The 16040-nt window shown below is 37.1% G+C and overlaps 1 protein-coding gene and 1 non-coding gene across 2 annotated transcripts; both read left to right on the top strand.

The window, feature by feature from the left end:
- Nucleotides 1-647: 647 nt before the first annotated feature.
- Nucleotides 648-12656, top strand: LOC140152663 (uncharacterized). The gene is given in 12 exon segments (XM_072175113.1): nucleotides 648-1034; nucleotides 3509-3580; nucleotides 5246-5421; nucleotides 5755-5849; nucleotides 6877-7064; nucleotides 7358-7490; nucleotides 8098-8261; nucleotides 8264-8455; nucleotides 9283-9671; nucleotides 10821-10961; nucleotides 11516-11616; nucleotides 12073-12656. Coding segments are annotated over 12 exon segments (1968 nt in total). The 5' UTR covers nucleotides 648-929; the 3' UTR covers nucleotides 12285-12656.
- Nucleotides 1161-1232, top strand: Trnae-cuc (transfer RNA glutamic acid (anticodon CUC)). Its single transcript has one exon. It is a non-coding gene; the product is annotated as a tRNA-Glu (tRNA).
- Nucleotides 12657-16040: the final 3384 nt, after the last annotated feature.

Genomic DNA, 16040 nt, shown 5'->3' with positions numbered 1-16040 from the left:
TGTGCAGTGTAAAGCAGCTCTGGTAAAATGGGTCAGCTGGGGTAAAATGGGACGCCATTGATTTATTATTAGTTGGGGCAAGATGGGACAGTGCGAGTTAGCACACCCATTTTATCTTGTGTCCCATTTTACCGCAGTCTACCCTACAAAAATGGGAGTTTATCTATTTATTTTTTTAAAAACTTTATTTACCAATGGGCCTATATCTATTTACTACTTTACTTTTCTTTACAAAAACCATGAGAATGTCAACTATTCATTGATTCCTCGGATGATTCGTTGCATTTCGTACCTGGCTGCAAAGTTTTAGCTCAGTCTAGCTGTTTTTCAGATTTCAAACTCTGCAACAAAGCATTAAAATAATGTGTACAGGTGTTCAATAGCAATTTAAATGGACGTTAGCGACACATATCACGTTTGTAGCAGAGGGCACAAGCAAACAAAGCTTAGCTCGGGGGCTGCACTAATTAATTTGATTAAATTTATTAATTTTCGTGAAAGTGAACGAATACAAATGGATAAATTTCTATATCATAACTGCTTAGGAAGGACATTGTTTTTAAATAAAGCTAGGTAGCCAACTTTGAAATTGGAAAATAAATGCGAAATACTCCCCTACTAGTCGTTCCCAAATATACACGAGTGAAGCACCCCCTGATTCAATTTATAATGTGTACGCGAAGATAGGGCTCCGTGACTGACGGATTCTTTGCTGCATTTTCACGTTTTTCTGCACTTTTGAGCTGTGATTTGTATCTGTATGAATAGCACATTTAGTAACGGAGGTCTCTGTGCAGCGGGAATGGAATTTGATGTATTAAAAGAAGTGTAGATCGTGTTTCGTCCGTTCAGTGCTCAACTCACATAGTAAAACAACGCTAAACACACAGCGTCGTTCTGATCAAGAAAAACAACACACACAATCCAGCATGTCGGGCGTCGAATTAAAACCGTGTGGAGGGACCGATGCTTCTCAAACCAGTATTTTAATGCCTTTAGGGAAAAGCACAGTTGGTCGTGGAACATTGCTAGGGGTAACTATTCATATGAATGTATTTTTAAAGGAATTTTACAGTTTATAAAAATAAATATTTTGAGCTAGTTTACGGAGCACGGTGTTATCGATATAATCCATCATTGACCCTGATCATTCAGCTACCTCCCATATGGTCTAGTGGTTAGGATCCGGCGCTCTCACCGCCGTGGCCCGGGTTCGATTCCCGGTGTGGGAAGGCAAATTTTTACTTCTGCTTCAGATTTTATGAAAAAACGAGTGTAATCAAAATATTATGATTTGTCCAGCAAGCCAGTCAAATTGAGGTGTTTTTTTCACAATCCTAATCATAAAGCATTATTGATAAAAGCCACCCAAACTTGTCTGACTTTTGAAATGGAGAACTGATGATCAATCTGATTCGGCATGATATATCATGCGGGATATCATGCATACAACTTTACAAGAAGTTGTGTGCACCACTCTGGGGTAGCTGGGAGGGGGTGATGATTCGGCATATATAGTGTACAATTTAGAAGTTATACTTACTGTACACTGTACTTAGCTGGGGGAGAAAGGGGATGACAAGAGTCAAGTGTGTCATTTTTAGGGGCTATGAGCCCTGGGGAGGGTAAAATTGGGGGGGAAGAAATTTTTTGGTTTCGAAACTGGAAAAGGGGGGAAAGCAATTTTGGCCAGCCGAGAGGGGGGAAAGCAATTTTGGCACACATTATGGGGCTGCGTTTTAAATAAAACGCTCTATATAGTATAAAGGCTTCGGAAAACAGTACGGAAACGCTTTAATATGCAAATTTTCCTAGGTTTGCAAATTGGGATCCAAAAAATTTGGCATGTGCAAGGGGGGCAAAGATTTTTTGGCAGGCCGAGAGGGGGGCAAATGATTTTTGGCGGGCCGAGAGGGGGGGCAAGTGATTTTTTGGCGGGCCGTTCAAAATTTTACCTCCGGGGGCTCATAATTAGATGGGACAATACATTACATTATAATTATAGGGATGAAAATTTGGCATTTTGCTCCCCCAGTAAAATCTTAGCTGGGCCACTGGTGTGATGGATGGGGTTTGTATTTCCAATCTTGCTTCAAGATTTAAAATTAACATCAATCCCCCCTTAGCTCATGATATCGGCATCCCAATTTGGAGATTAGGGCTGTGCAATAGGCCTAATTATGTGTACCCCGTGGTGGTGAATTTTCAAAATGGTCTGCAAAAATTGCTTGGCCCCCCCATTTGGCTCTGCCAAAAATCTGCCCCCTTTTAACATGCCAAAAACCTTTGCCCCCCTTAACGTGCCAAATATTCTTTGCCCCCCCTTTATATGCAAGATTTGGGAACCCAAATTTAAAACCTTAAATTATCTTATACAATCTGAGCGCAGCAAGCAGGAAATTTTGCACATTTGAATGGGTTCCTAATGTTTTCCTACATTGTTTTAGGGCGTAATATAGAAATGGTGCCCAAAATATCTGTGCCAAAGATCGCTTGCCCGTCCTTTTGACCTGCCACAGATCGCTTGCCCCCCCTTTTGGCCTGTCAAAAATCTTTGCCCCCCTCCTATAATTCACCAGACCGGGGGTATACATAATTATTGCACCACCCCTTATCAGTCTGAGCGACCTCTGCCCATCCTCGCCTTGGCAGGGGTTTAAGCCATATTGTATTAAACATTTGCTGAGGCACCTTCAATATTTTTCAAAACACACAACTGTATTAAACGTTCTTTATAAAACATACCCTGTAAAAATCAAGACTTAAGGTGCTGTAGCTGTGACAAAATCACGAGATTTTGAATAAAACAACATAGTATAGGCCAAGTAAAACATAATCGTCCAGACTCTCTCAAAATTTGGTGAGGGAGGCCCTTATTATTTGTTAAAATTTGTTGCAAATTTTAATTCATAAATTTCTGTTGTCTACACATAATACATGAGGCCTGTAATATTTTAAGCCCTCACCCAGCTGGAGGAAAGTGTTTGCAATGTGTTAATAATAACCAAGATATTCTAAACATGTCTTTTCATTAATATACTTGCAAATTTTAGAAACAAAGAAGAAAAATAATTTGAAAATTTATGGGGCACCTTTTAAATAACACACTCTAAAAAAGGCTATATAAAAACAGTAAATTGTTCAAATGAAAAAAGTTTCCTGCTCTCTGCACTTGCTTTTTAGACCATTTATTTTTAAACTAAGCTTGCAAATTGTGAAGCCAATTTTCATGTGCTAGGGGGGGGGGGCAGAAAGTCATATTTGTTTAGGAGTGCATTTTCAGACCTTGCAGGTCAAGGAGGGGATTTGTTGACAGCAAGCAGAACATTTTTAATGCTCTTTTGCCTTTTTATAATTTGTTGTTAAAAAATGCTTACTCCCTTCTGTCTGAATACCACAAAGTGCTTACCGTACTATTATAATTATCATTTTAATATTATATTATTATTGCTGTTATTCAATGAATTATTACTAATTACTGAAAATGCTGCTTTTGATTTTTTGTCAGATTGCAGACAAAAGAGTTTCCAGGAATCACGGACTTATAGAAGTTGAAGATGGCACAATTAAAATTATGTCGGTAAGAATTAATTAGACTTAGTTCTACTTGCAGTAACCTTTTTTATCATAAAAAAACAAACAAAGAAACTTTATCTATATAAGAAACAAACTTGATATGTAACCTGTAACATTGTAATTCTACAATTTGCAGAAAAGAAACATTTCATGGAGAGCATGAAAAGTCTGTGTGTATTACACAAAAAGGCAAAATTTGTCATTATGGCTATACGGTAAAAAGGTTTGCCTAATGCGCTTATTATGTGCTCCTTTGCTTTGGGGTAAATTTCATGTACAGATAGAGAGCTCCTATGTAAATCCCAACAAAAGGTCCTTCCCCTTATTTGCTGATGGGATTTTTACAGGTAGGTGCTTTTTGGTTGTGCCCAGAATTCCAGTTTTGTCAAAAGAGCCTATAGCGCCATTAGGCAAATTTTTACGGTTACATGCATACTGTATAGAAAAATTATGAACATTTTCTGTGTAGGACATGCAATGCATAAAAAGCTGTATTATGTTTCAGGAGAGAAAGAAAACAGTGTCTACAAAAATTGTTTATTGGCAAGTGCTGGCACATTAACATATTGAGTCCTACTGGCGATTTAACTTATAACTTCCTGACATTATCTCCATTGTAAAAAGTATAAAGCGGAGCAAAAAATAAAATGTTTCTTGTCCCCTCCCGCTTCCTTTTTTGAGCCCGCTTCATATTTATTTTTATTTTTTGTAATTTAGTTACAACTTTAAAAAAAAGATGTCTAGGAAGTTGAGATATTTTTATATTCTTGCTAATATACAAGAAACACTTCTGGAAGGTTATATGATCATTAGATGGTATATACCTACCAGGCATTATTTTATGCTAAATACAGAACCAAACATGGGTATTCACACCTATTTTTGGATTATAAAATAAAAATCAGTGATCATCAAATGAAGAGCTTAGTTTCAAAACCCTTACATCCACTTAAGCAATTTTGAGAACACATCAAAAATCATCAAAAAAAAAATCACTGATATATAAAGGGGTTTTCAACAAAAAGCAGTTTTGGCGGGATGCTTGGGTAGGTTGAGCATCCCGCTAAAAACTGCTTTTGTTGAAAACCCCCTTATATCAGTGATTTGAAGCACTTTGAACAAGTTAAAAAGGCGCTAGGTAAAAATGCTGACATTTTATATATTTACTCATAATGATATGTCAATGTACTTTACTTAAATAATAATCATGAAATTCCAGTAGCCAACTGGGTAAGATGCGGGCCGGTCTCATTTACCAGAGTTTCTGTGTTCAATTCCCTAATAAGGTCACTTTTACTGTTTCCTCCTTTAAATAAGGTCACTTTTACTGTTTCCTCCTTTAAATATGTATAATACACTGGTCAGCAAAACTGTTGATCAAGCTGAATAGGTTGGTCAATTCCCATCAGCAGTGTCCGAAATAAGGAAAACATGGAGGACAACTAAAGCATGAATTCTGCTTGTCCTCAAAACATTTTGGTTGTCCCCAAAACAAGTAAGTCATGTATTTGAGTGCAAAGAATCCAAATAGTGGTTGTCCAGGGGATAAGTACATAGCTCAATATGGTTGTCCCCAGTGATTTTTGGACAAGAGGATAAGTGCTTATTTCGATCACTGCCCATCAGCCAATCCTCTTTCATATTGAAATCTGTTGATTGTCTCTTTCAGACGCACACAAATCCCACCTTTTACCAAGCCAAAGGAGCACCTAAGTTAAGCGCATTAGAGAAGGATGTATGGCAAGTACTTGAGCATGGAGATAAAGTAGGATTGACGCCAGACCAACATATATTTGAAGTTATCATACAAGACAGGCCTATTAACAGTTCAACACAAAGTCTTCAGTAAGTTTTAATATATAATTTGGTTCACCTCACGTTCGGTAGTGACGTCATTGCTTTTTTGCAGTTGCGCTGCAAGTGTGCCGACAAACCGCCCATGAACTCTCTGACAAAGTGCTGCCCCCGAACTCCATTGGGGCCTAAGATCTCTAACATAATGTCTAGAATTTTTCAGGGGACTACCTGCATCTCTGGTTTCTAAAGGATCTATGATGTATCTATTATGTATTGAATACCCCTTCAGACACTTTTCCCCTGCTGCCCACTCATTTAGAAAGTCTAGTTATAATGTTGTGGTCTTTTAGTGAAACAAATGATTTTGATTGTTTTTTCCAGAACATCAACTTTGGAATCTCCTGAAAAGACACCTCAGAAAACCTCAGAAAAAAAGGCTGATGGGGACAAAAAGACAGATGGACAGCAAAATGGAGGTAAGAAGTATATAAAGTTCAGAAATTGAAACGGGCAAATTTGTGACATGATCAAGGGAATGAGTCACATGTCGGCAATTTTCACTTAGTAGTTTTTTACATCATTTTCTGGCAGTTTACAAATGTTACATTGATAATGCAAACCCCATTAAAATCAGACATCTGGTTACCGAGTTATGTGCAATTTATCAATGGCTGACAACAATATAAAACAAAAGAATTTGAACACTGTTTTAGCCAATGTCTCAAAAACAATATTAGCAACATCCGACTCATTCCCCTTGATCATGTCACATTTTGTCACATACAGTTTAAATCTAAACATGCATTTCTGTGTTTGCATTATGTTGCATCAGGGCTGTAGTAAGGTTGAAAATATGGGGTGTCTGTCAAAAAGTGAGCAGACAAAACATGAGTTTGTGTCCAAATTGGTATGATGCTTAAAAAGCATTACATGACAGGCGTGATCACCCCACTTGCTACAACTCTGTATTGCATTATACCAGGTGTCAAATTATGTCACTTCCGCTCTGCATTTACCAAAATTGACCACAGCTCAAGGCATGCAGTAAATGTGCATCTTTTTTTTTGACACACACGAATAATGATAACAAACTTAGCAGTCAAGTGAGCTCAGTCAGTAAGGCGTTAGACTAAATTGGTGTTTGGTGATGACCATGATGTGAGTTTGACCCCCGGTGGATCCCTGTTTGTTTCTTGTGGAATAATTGAGCTAACTTACAATTCCTACTAGGCAAGGAATTAACTGCTTGTTGTCTCACTTACCAATACAAGAACTCAGGGAGATGATGCTGGCTGCAATGGTTTATTGTGGTATGAATAGGGTGTACGCTTCTTAGCTGGAATTCTCTGATTGTTGCTAAATGGATTATAGGGTGTGTCTTGGGCCCCAGTGATCAGCAGATTTCTGTAAAGTACAGAGTTTGCATATTATTATGTGAACTCAACAGCAACCTTTAATATATTTATTTATTGAAAATAAAACCTGCTAATCTCTTGAATTTAGATGACAAAATTGCAGATGATGAAGACAAAACCACAGATGGTGAAGATCATAAAGAAGAGAAAAGTGATAAGAAAACAGATGTTAAAGAAAGCACAGAAACACAAGAGACTAAAGAAGATGGAGACGAAGCCACGAAAGACGACAGTAAGGACGAAGAAGACACAAATGGTGAAACAGAACAAGACAAGGTATGATTGTGATTTAAATGTTATAAAAAATTTAAATTACCTGAAAAATAGCATTTTGCACATAAAATATGCCAGAATATAAATGAAAATAAAAAAGTCATTGGAAAAATAGAGGGGGGGGGGGTACAACAGCAACAACAAAAACTGTCTTTTCCGTACCAAAAAGCCACATGTTGTACTGGTATTGCTTGTTTGTTTTGATAGTTTGAATAATATAGAAATTATCCATAAAGTGGGAATAATTTCACTGAAGATTTTTAAAAACATTGTGTATTTATTTTGGGCATTTTCAGGAAAAAACTGAAACAGTAAAACTTGATGATGGGAAAGAGGTAGCACTTCCTACACAGAAAGAAAGGACTCTTCCCAACTGGATGGACAAAGGAAAGAAAGAAGGAGAGGAAGAAGAAGATGATGAAACAAAAGGTAGGTAAAGGAATGAGACCACGCAACTGGAAGGGTGCTTTCTGAAATTCCCGACACAAGATACTTGTACACAGTAATTTTGATTCTGTGCATTCTAATTTTTGGCAAATGTACTTTGCAAAGTGAAATTGAGATGTTTTAGCCAATATACAAATATTAAATGTTATTTCCTATTCAAAAATTGATTGAAAGTATGGGATTGCAACTTTTATTTCCAGTTTGGTCAAACTATTCAGGGACTGTCTTTTGTAATTTGCTGGAGAGCATTAAATAGCTCTTCTGGAGCCTTCAAGGAGAACTGTTTAGAGCATTTACAATCAAATTTAAGGAGAGATTGGTCAACTAAGGAGAGCTAAAAATGACTCTCCATTATTAGATTTAAGGAGAGTATTAGAGAGCGATTGCTCTCCTCAAAAGGCAGTCCTTGAGGATTGAGCTACATGTTGAATCCATCTTGCAAAATAAGATCATATTTTTAATTCCGAAATATTAGTTTTGTATTATTCTGGAATCAGAAATAAGAAAGGTTAACACCATTACACCATCTGTTATAAAGTTAACCCCAAAAGAGTGAAAATCTAAAACTTTATTTGGTATACCTTTCCAGATGAAGCTAAGCAAGAAGATGCAGCTGCAAAATCAGATGAATCTCCAGCCAAAAAAAAGGAGGAAGGGGTAGACCGAAGGGCTCGGCAAACAAACCAAAAGAGAAGAAAAAAGGCAGGGGAAGACCTCCCAAAAGAGCTGCAGATGATGAGGAAGCATTATCCCCGGCTAGGGAAGGATTAAGCAGAGAGAAGAAGAAGAAGGTTTCAGAGAATTATGTGGAGGAGGAGGAAGAAGTGGAGGAGGAGGAGGAGGAGCCTAAAGTCACCTTTAAAGATGATGATGACTGGTTGCTGAGTGAGGAAGATGAGGTGGAATCAGATATCAGTGACTGGGAGAACTCACAGGGTTCGAAAAAAGTAAGTGTTTGAAATGAAAATGTACAGTAGAATTAATGTTAAAGGTGTGTGATTTTGCTCGTAACCCCAGTGAAATTTTAGACCTATATTTGTTTGTTTTAGGTGGTTAAACCATGGAAGTTGTACAGTTCACTCTTTTGCAAGCAATAAAATGGATTTCATCAGCATTATTTTGTATACAATGTCCCTCAGGAAGCACAAACATGATCAGATCCCTATTACCGCTGCCTGCAGAGGTACTACTTCACCAAGGTACTTGGCTGGTACTGTGCAGTAGCAGCATTGGTACTGTATAGGTACTCTGTGTGTACGAGTCATGTACCTTGGCGACGGTGTACCAGTGCAAGCGGAGCAAATAGGAATATTGCAGTATAAGCAGGGGGGTTTTAGGCATTGGAGGTGTGCCTAAACACTTACTTGTATGAGGTGAATTTTGATCTGAACATACTTAGAGGAAGATGCATTGCAACACAATTTGTTTGGCTAATTTTGTCCTAGTATGTTAAACCAGAGTGGGCAGAGCCGCTGCACTTCCTGGTTAGTAGACTCTTGGAGTCTTGGTCAAATTTACCCCAGCCTTTTTAAAACAATGGGCAATTCCAGTTGAAATCCATGTACCTCCTAAGGCTCCTATGGAAGACATGACCTTAATTTTCATATGTGGGTTACCTGATGGATGACTATTTGAAATCTACACCCCCTGTGTGGAAGATTCAGGTCATGTCTTCCATAGAGTGTGTATTGATTTCAACTGGAATATCCCAATGCCAACAAAGAAAGCCAGGACCATTCGCAAACAATTTCTCATTTCTCCACTTTATTATTAGGGTAAATCAAAAAAAGGTAAAAGAGGGACACCTGGAAAACGTGGACGAGGAGGAAAACGTGGCCGAACACCATCAAAGACCCCAACAAGAAGAGGATCAGCAAGAGGGGCAAAGAAGAAAACCAAATCTTACTTTACTGATTCTGAAGATGACTATTTTACCGATGATGATGAGATTTATGTACCTAAACCCACAAAGAGAACGGCTGGAAGGGTGGCTTCCAGTCAGTCGTCATCACAGAGAAGTAAAGGGGATGACGAAGATGATAGTGTTAGTTACTCGCCAAAAAAGGCAGCCACACCAAGAGCAAAAAAGAGAGCTGCACCTGCTAAGAGCAAGAAAGGTAGCAAGAAGAAGAAGCCCTGTGAATATGGTAGTGAATGTTATAGGTGAGTAGCATTTGGAATTGGTTGAGGGGAGTCATCCATAATGTAGGTATAATCATAAAATTTTGAAGTTTGACAATTTTGAACTTAAATTTTAATCCAACATTGTAAGGACTAGAAAGATAATTCATTTCCCTATAAAAATGAGAGGTCAATTGTGTCTGTTGAGCAAATATTAGTGAAGTTATGAATTAAAGTTTCTTGCCAGACTAGAGGCTTAAATTTTGCAGACAGCTGTATACAAGCTTAGGTCTCCCAATGTTTTACTAGATATTCTTTACACAGAGGGCAGGTTTCCTGGCCATTTTGAAAAAAATCCATTTGATTTCATGTCAAGGAGAACATGGTTTTGGGTAATATGTGCATCAAGGAATACAAAGCAACATTAACTTTCCTGAGCCAAAATGTTTTAACCACAGAGGACTACAGAGCGCGTACCACCAGTCAAAGTCTCCGCCTCATCCAATAATGAGGGCCGATTGTTCCATGAAATGCGACAGGCGAGACTGCTACGCAATTACTGCATATTTTCATGGTCTATTGCGTAATATGCGAAGGCATGCAGCGCTGGCGTGATTGTTTGACACGGCACGATCAAAAAATCGGCCCTCATGAATATGCGAGAACTGGTAGCATACAATACACGGAGACTTTGACTGGTGGTACTTTCTCTGTTTTATCTTACTCGTCTGTGGTTTTAACACCACTGTCCATTTTGTGGGCACACCTATCAGAGATGGCACTTTTTTTTTTATCAATACCCAATAGGTTGATTGGTTACTCAGATTATTATGTCATGTAATTAACCAATCAGGGGCATTGTAAGAAAGGCAGTAGTGCCCATGGGTTATGGCTTAAATTTAGAACTTTACAACTCTTGATTCACCACTTTGGTGAATCCCATAAGTCTTTGGCATTTGAACCCCTGACGTTATCACTTCATGACATACTCTTACATTGTACACATCGGTGTGATGTCAGGTGACGACATCAGAAGTCTAAATGCAAAGGCTTGGGATTTACTGATAAGGAGAATTGCCAATGGGCTAGTTAAAATTCAAGACCTGTTGTATACAACAACAAGGATCTCCACCTGTTAATGATTGTGCTTTTAATTAAACGTATCTGTATTACTTTTTTGCGATTTGACAGAAAGAACCCATCCCACTTTAAGGAGTTTTGTCACCCAGATGATGCAGACTATAAATCTCCTGCATCTAGTGCTGATGAGGCTGGTGCTGGAGCTGAGGATGATGACAAAGAAGATTGTCCATATGGTGCTGAATGCTTCAGGTACAATCATTTTCAAATTAAAGTCCAATTTTTGTATGAAAAAAATTCTCTCGTAATAGTTTCCCATGGTACAGATGTCATAGTGTGCAAAAAATGTTAACCACACACCCTCAATTACTATGTCAGGATTATGTAACCGATGACAGAAAGTAGTATTTTTGTGACCAAACTGTACCATGTCCCTCCTAAGATATATCAACGGTCAATTTTTAGGCTTACATGGATTAAAAACTAATTGAACCAATTAGTGGTCATGGCTAGTACATACCTGGTATTGTGTAAGTTACACAGAGAAGATATTTTTAGTAGTTCATAAAAATAAAATGCAAGGTCTTTCAGACAGATTTTGGAAGAGTCAGTTGCAAGAACCATGGAGTTGTAAACTGGGAAGAAATAAAATGTAAATAATTCCATATCATAGAAAGGAAAAATTAGATTTTCAGATGAAACAGATGCGACGTGGCTTGCTTTTGTGTCTCAGCAATCCAGCATAAATGTTTAATCAAAGGAAAAGCATGAGTACTAAATTATGTCTTTTTCGTTTTCTGTATTAGAACGAATAAAAGTCACTTGAAAGAGTACAAACATCCACCACCACCAGCAACTAACAGACCTAAAAGAGAGGCTGCCCAGAAGAAAGCTGTGGTTATACAAGGTAAGTACCTCATTCAGTGTGGGCGTGCTTTCTAAACAATTCACATCATTTTATTGGTTTTCGGTGTATCGATAGAGGATAGTGATATAAGATAATGTGCTCGCGTAATATATGTGCACAAACTAAGAATGCGGTTCAGTGGCTTAGATGTGTGTGACAAGTTTCTTTCATTTTAACAGGGATGTCCTCAAAAGTAACTTTATTTTTCTGGAAAAAACCCAAACAGTTATATCTATAAAACTGATACTTAAACTGAATAAGAATCCTAAATACATATTTGCTCTCAGTTGCTAACTAGTACCAAAATGTTAAATTGTGAATTTTGAATATGTACTGTTTAATGTCATTCACTATGATTCAAAAACACCACATGCTAAAAGATTATGTACTTTGTCTCTTTGAAAAGGAATGTGGCACAAGACTAAATGTAAATTGTTTCTTTTTTTTGTACACCAGGAGACAGGTCAAGTCTCCTCCATTCAGGAGTGAGCGATGACGACGGCGCCCCCAACACATACGATGACAACGACAGTTTCCTTGATGAGGCCATCATGGGCTCCGATGAAGAGGGAGGAAAAGGAAAAGGCGAAAAAGGTTCGGATGATTCGGACTGGAGTCCTGGTGCTGATGATGAAGCCAAAGGTGCAAAAAAGGCAAAAGTGCATTGAGTTTTGATCTGTGTGAGATGTCTTAGCTGGAAGGGAACTTTTTGATCAGCAGCAAAAACTTTTATGATCTGAAGTATTGGGATATTCTAGTTGAAATCCATACACCCCCTATGGAAGACATGACCTTAATCTTCCACACAGGGAGTGTGAATTTCAAACAGGGTTACCTGAATGGGTGTCTCAATTTGAAATCTACACCCCTGTGTGGGAGATTAAGGTCATGTCTTCCATTGAGGGTATTTGGATTTCAACTTGAATAACTCTTTTTGTGTGACCATTATTCTAGGCGTTGTATTATAGTGCCATTATTTGTCAGAAGCACAGTTCGCAATCTCCCTTTGCCCGTGTAAAGACAGGTCTTTACTAATCTATAGGTTAAAGACAGGTCTTTACTAATCTATAGGTTGTGCAGTTGCAAGAATACAACACTGGAAAGATCTACGCTTCTTGAATATTTGCATTTTTTTGTACTTCATGCCAGCATGAAATGGAGAAGAAAGCAAGCGATTCAGACTAAACAAGATGAATAATTGAAAGACAGTACTTTGTCATTTTTCAACTTGAAGGTATTCTGTAAAGCCTGGTGTGTTTACTCCTTGTTGCCAAACTATCAAGACGGCAGCATGTCCAAGTTTGTCAGTATTCGTAAAGTGTTCTATTTGGACATTTAACATATGATTGTGATTTAGCTTGAATGATCATACCAAAAAAGATATTTCTCCAGTAGAATGTATTTTGTCCCCGAATCTATGTAGTTCAGAATGATTAAATTTGAAAGAACACAGAAAGAGGACCAAAGTTAACATACAAAGTTTCAACCGGTTGGTTTGTATCGAATACTGTGTAAGTGGTCATTTTAGCAAGGGTTTTATGTTTATGGCTTTTACCAATAGGAGTTATTAAGTCATGAATTTTACAATACACATGAATATGAACATTGTCAAATAATAACATTGTAACTCGTTAATTTGTGCAAAAATACCAACACACTCACAGGTCCACTTTGTCGGAAATCACAAAAAATTTGGCATGCGAAAATAACAACTTATACAATAAGTTGCAAAACTTTTGTGAACTTTTTAAGATATGAAATGGGATGGTGATTGGTGAATTAATTGTGAAATTTGAATGTTTTGTACCGGAGGAGCTGGGGTTGTCGGATGCAATGTGATTGTAATTATATGTGAATCATGTTTATCAGAGCAGAGATTGTCAAATTTGCCCATTATGAAATCAAATTCAGTGTTGAAATTGTGTATGTAGATGTCAAATCATGTTTTTACTGAAATTGAAAATTTACACTTTTTTTCTTAAATATGTGTGCATGATAATTATCAAAAGTGATTTTGTAAATAAATTTCTTCTTTGCATGTTTTTTTTTGGTATAAATAGATGTTGTGAATATGGAATAGAAATTTGCCTTGAAGGCAGAAACTTTTTAGATTGGTATGGTAGAACAGTGGGGAGAGGGTGGTTTGAAACTGGGTGGTAGACATCAACAAAAATTATGGCTTTAGAATTTAGCACAAGAGAATTTCCATTCTCAACCAAAATTGTGTCATTTTTGAGAAGAAAAAATGCTTCATTTGGCACACCATAATAATTGTACAGAGTGTGAACACTGCAGGCAGGGTCTATACACCAGTTGTTCAATTCTGTTTTCTTGTTCGCTAATGAGTACTAAATACATCTCAAATAGTTTGTGCTTAGAGCTAAATACATCTCAGTTTGATTATGTTTAAATGAATGTTGTACCTCTATTGAGGTGGATTTAGCATTGCTCAAGGGTAAACTGTTCTGGTCTTCAGGTGGAATTAATCTTTGGACTGGCTGTTGGGTACCTGTGGGATTGTATGAATATTGTACTGTTATTTTCGCTTTTTTAAATTTTTGAGCCAATGCCATCAAACTTGTGCCAGGAATTTGATTCAAGAATTGGACAGAGATCTATTATATCATTGGTAAGAAAGCATCACTATTCACTATCATAGTAGAATAGGTACAGGTGTGTCATTCAGGAGACTTTATATGCCACTCACCTTGCCTCAAACACAGTTTTGTGTAATGTTTTTGGCCCTGAAGGCAGTAATCCATTGTTTGTCATTTCAGTTGTTTTTTACTCCATGTTAATGATGTCCTAATTTGTGATGTCCACTAATTGATGCATGCAATTGGTATGCTTCAAGTAAATTGTTATCTTCTCTTTGTAGCAAATAGCACATTGAAATTTGCAAATGTTAAAATGTTGTGCTGTATCTTCATATAAAAAAAGAACTTGAAACAGGTGTACCTAATGGTTACGCTGCAAAAATAGACCTTGCTCCAATTGCAGGGATGTATATCTTCCAGAAATTACCAGAATTCCAGAAATTTTATCCAAAAAAATCTGGAAATGTAAAAAAAAGAATTGGATGATGATAATTTGTAATAAAAAGAGCCGATAATTTTTTTTTTTTTTAGGAAGAGGGATACCCTGCAGCATATTCCCTGGCGAAACTTCTCTATTGGTAAATACCGTTCGTAAGCCCTCGGCCACCTGTCTAAGGACCAGATGGGTTTCAAGAAGTATATATATTGTCCATTTACATCCCTGCAATTGTAATGTCCACAGAGCTCGGCAAAATCTATTTGTGAGCTCAGACAGGGCTATACTAGCTATATTGCTAACTGACAGGTGGGGCTCTGACTAGAGCAATGTAAAAACTATGTTCAGGTTGTCCATATTTGTAAAAAGAATTTGTATGTAAACCTTTCCAAATTGTATTATGTGTAACATAAATGCATTCATGTTTACTGTGCAACAATTGATCTTTAGGTTAGATGTCCCGTTAAGATACAAGTGTGTTTTCTCATGGAAAACAAACACTGAAAGCACTAGTAGCATTTTCAGCAGTGGTGTAGCTAGGGGTTATGGCGCCCAAGCCTAAGGATACATAATGGCGCCTGATACTGGCGCTCCTTCCCCAATTCTTGAAACAATTGCACAAATAGGGCCTACCATTAATTAATTTTGGTTATAATGAAGTTGAATATCAGTCTTAAATTGATCATTCAAATAATTTTGTGCTGAAGCCCCCCGGTGCTGTGCCACAGGTTTTCAGGTAATAACCATGGTAACAAGTAAATCAATTTGCCCTCAAGTTGCATCATTTGTTTTCAGTTTTTTGTTGGTTACCATAGTTACCTGTACACTGGTACAACCTTCAAGCAGTATTTTTTTGGTGTGCAAAGAAATCATTGTTTGGTAACTTATTTAATCCATATTTGGCTTATTTTGCTTTGTTACAAGATTATAAAAATAGTATTTTTAAACAAACCTGAATTAATTTATCACAAAGTTGACCAGTTGTAATTAATGTTTGGAGTTCTTTGTATAAGTATTGTCAATTTGTAATAAATGTCAACTTAATTAAATAAATTTTGTAGCATTCTATAACTGTTAAATGGTATTAATCATGTTTTAAAGTACGGTAATAGAAAGGTCCTATTTTTCCTGATGAAAAGCAACTTTTACCTAACTGTAATTAAGGAAAAAATTTCAGAAAATATTGTTGTCTTGCCCTCCATGACCGACCCAAATTTTGATTGACTGTATAAATGAATTACGACCCTAATTTAGCATTTTCAGGTAAAAAGGTAGGTTTTAATATTCACATGTCATCTTTTGTAATTTAGTCTAATATAAAAATGCAAATTCATGCTGAAATTGACAATTCTAAACACTTTTGGAGTATGAGTTCCTGTAATAAGAACAGA

This window comes from Amphiura filiformis, chromosome 5 (genome assembly GCF_039555335.1).
Source record: "Amphiura filiformis chromosome 5, Afil_fr2py, whole genome shotgun sequence".
NCBI classification, from domain to species: Eukaryota; Metazoa; Echinodermata; class Ophiuroidea; order Amphilepidida; family Amphiuridae; genus Amphiura; species Amphiura filiformis.
Note: the sequence above shows the minus strand (reverse complement) of the source record. Positions and strands in the feature narration are given on the sequence as shown.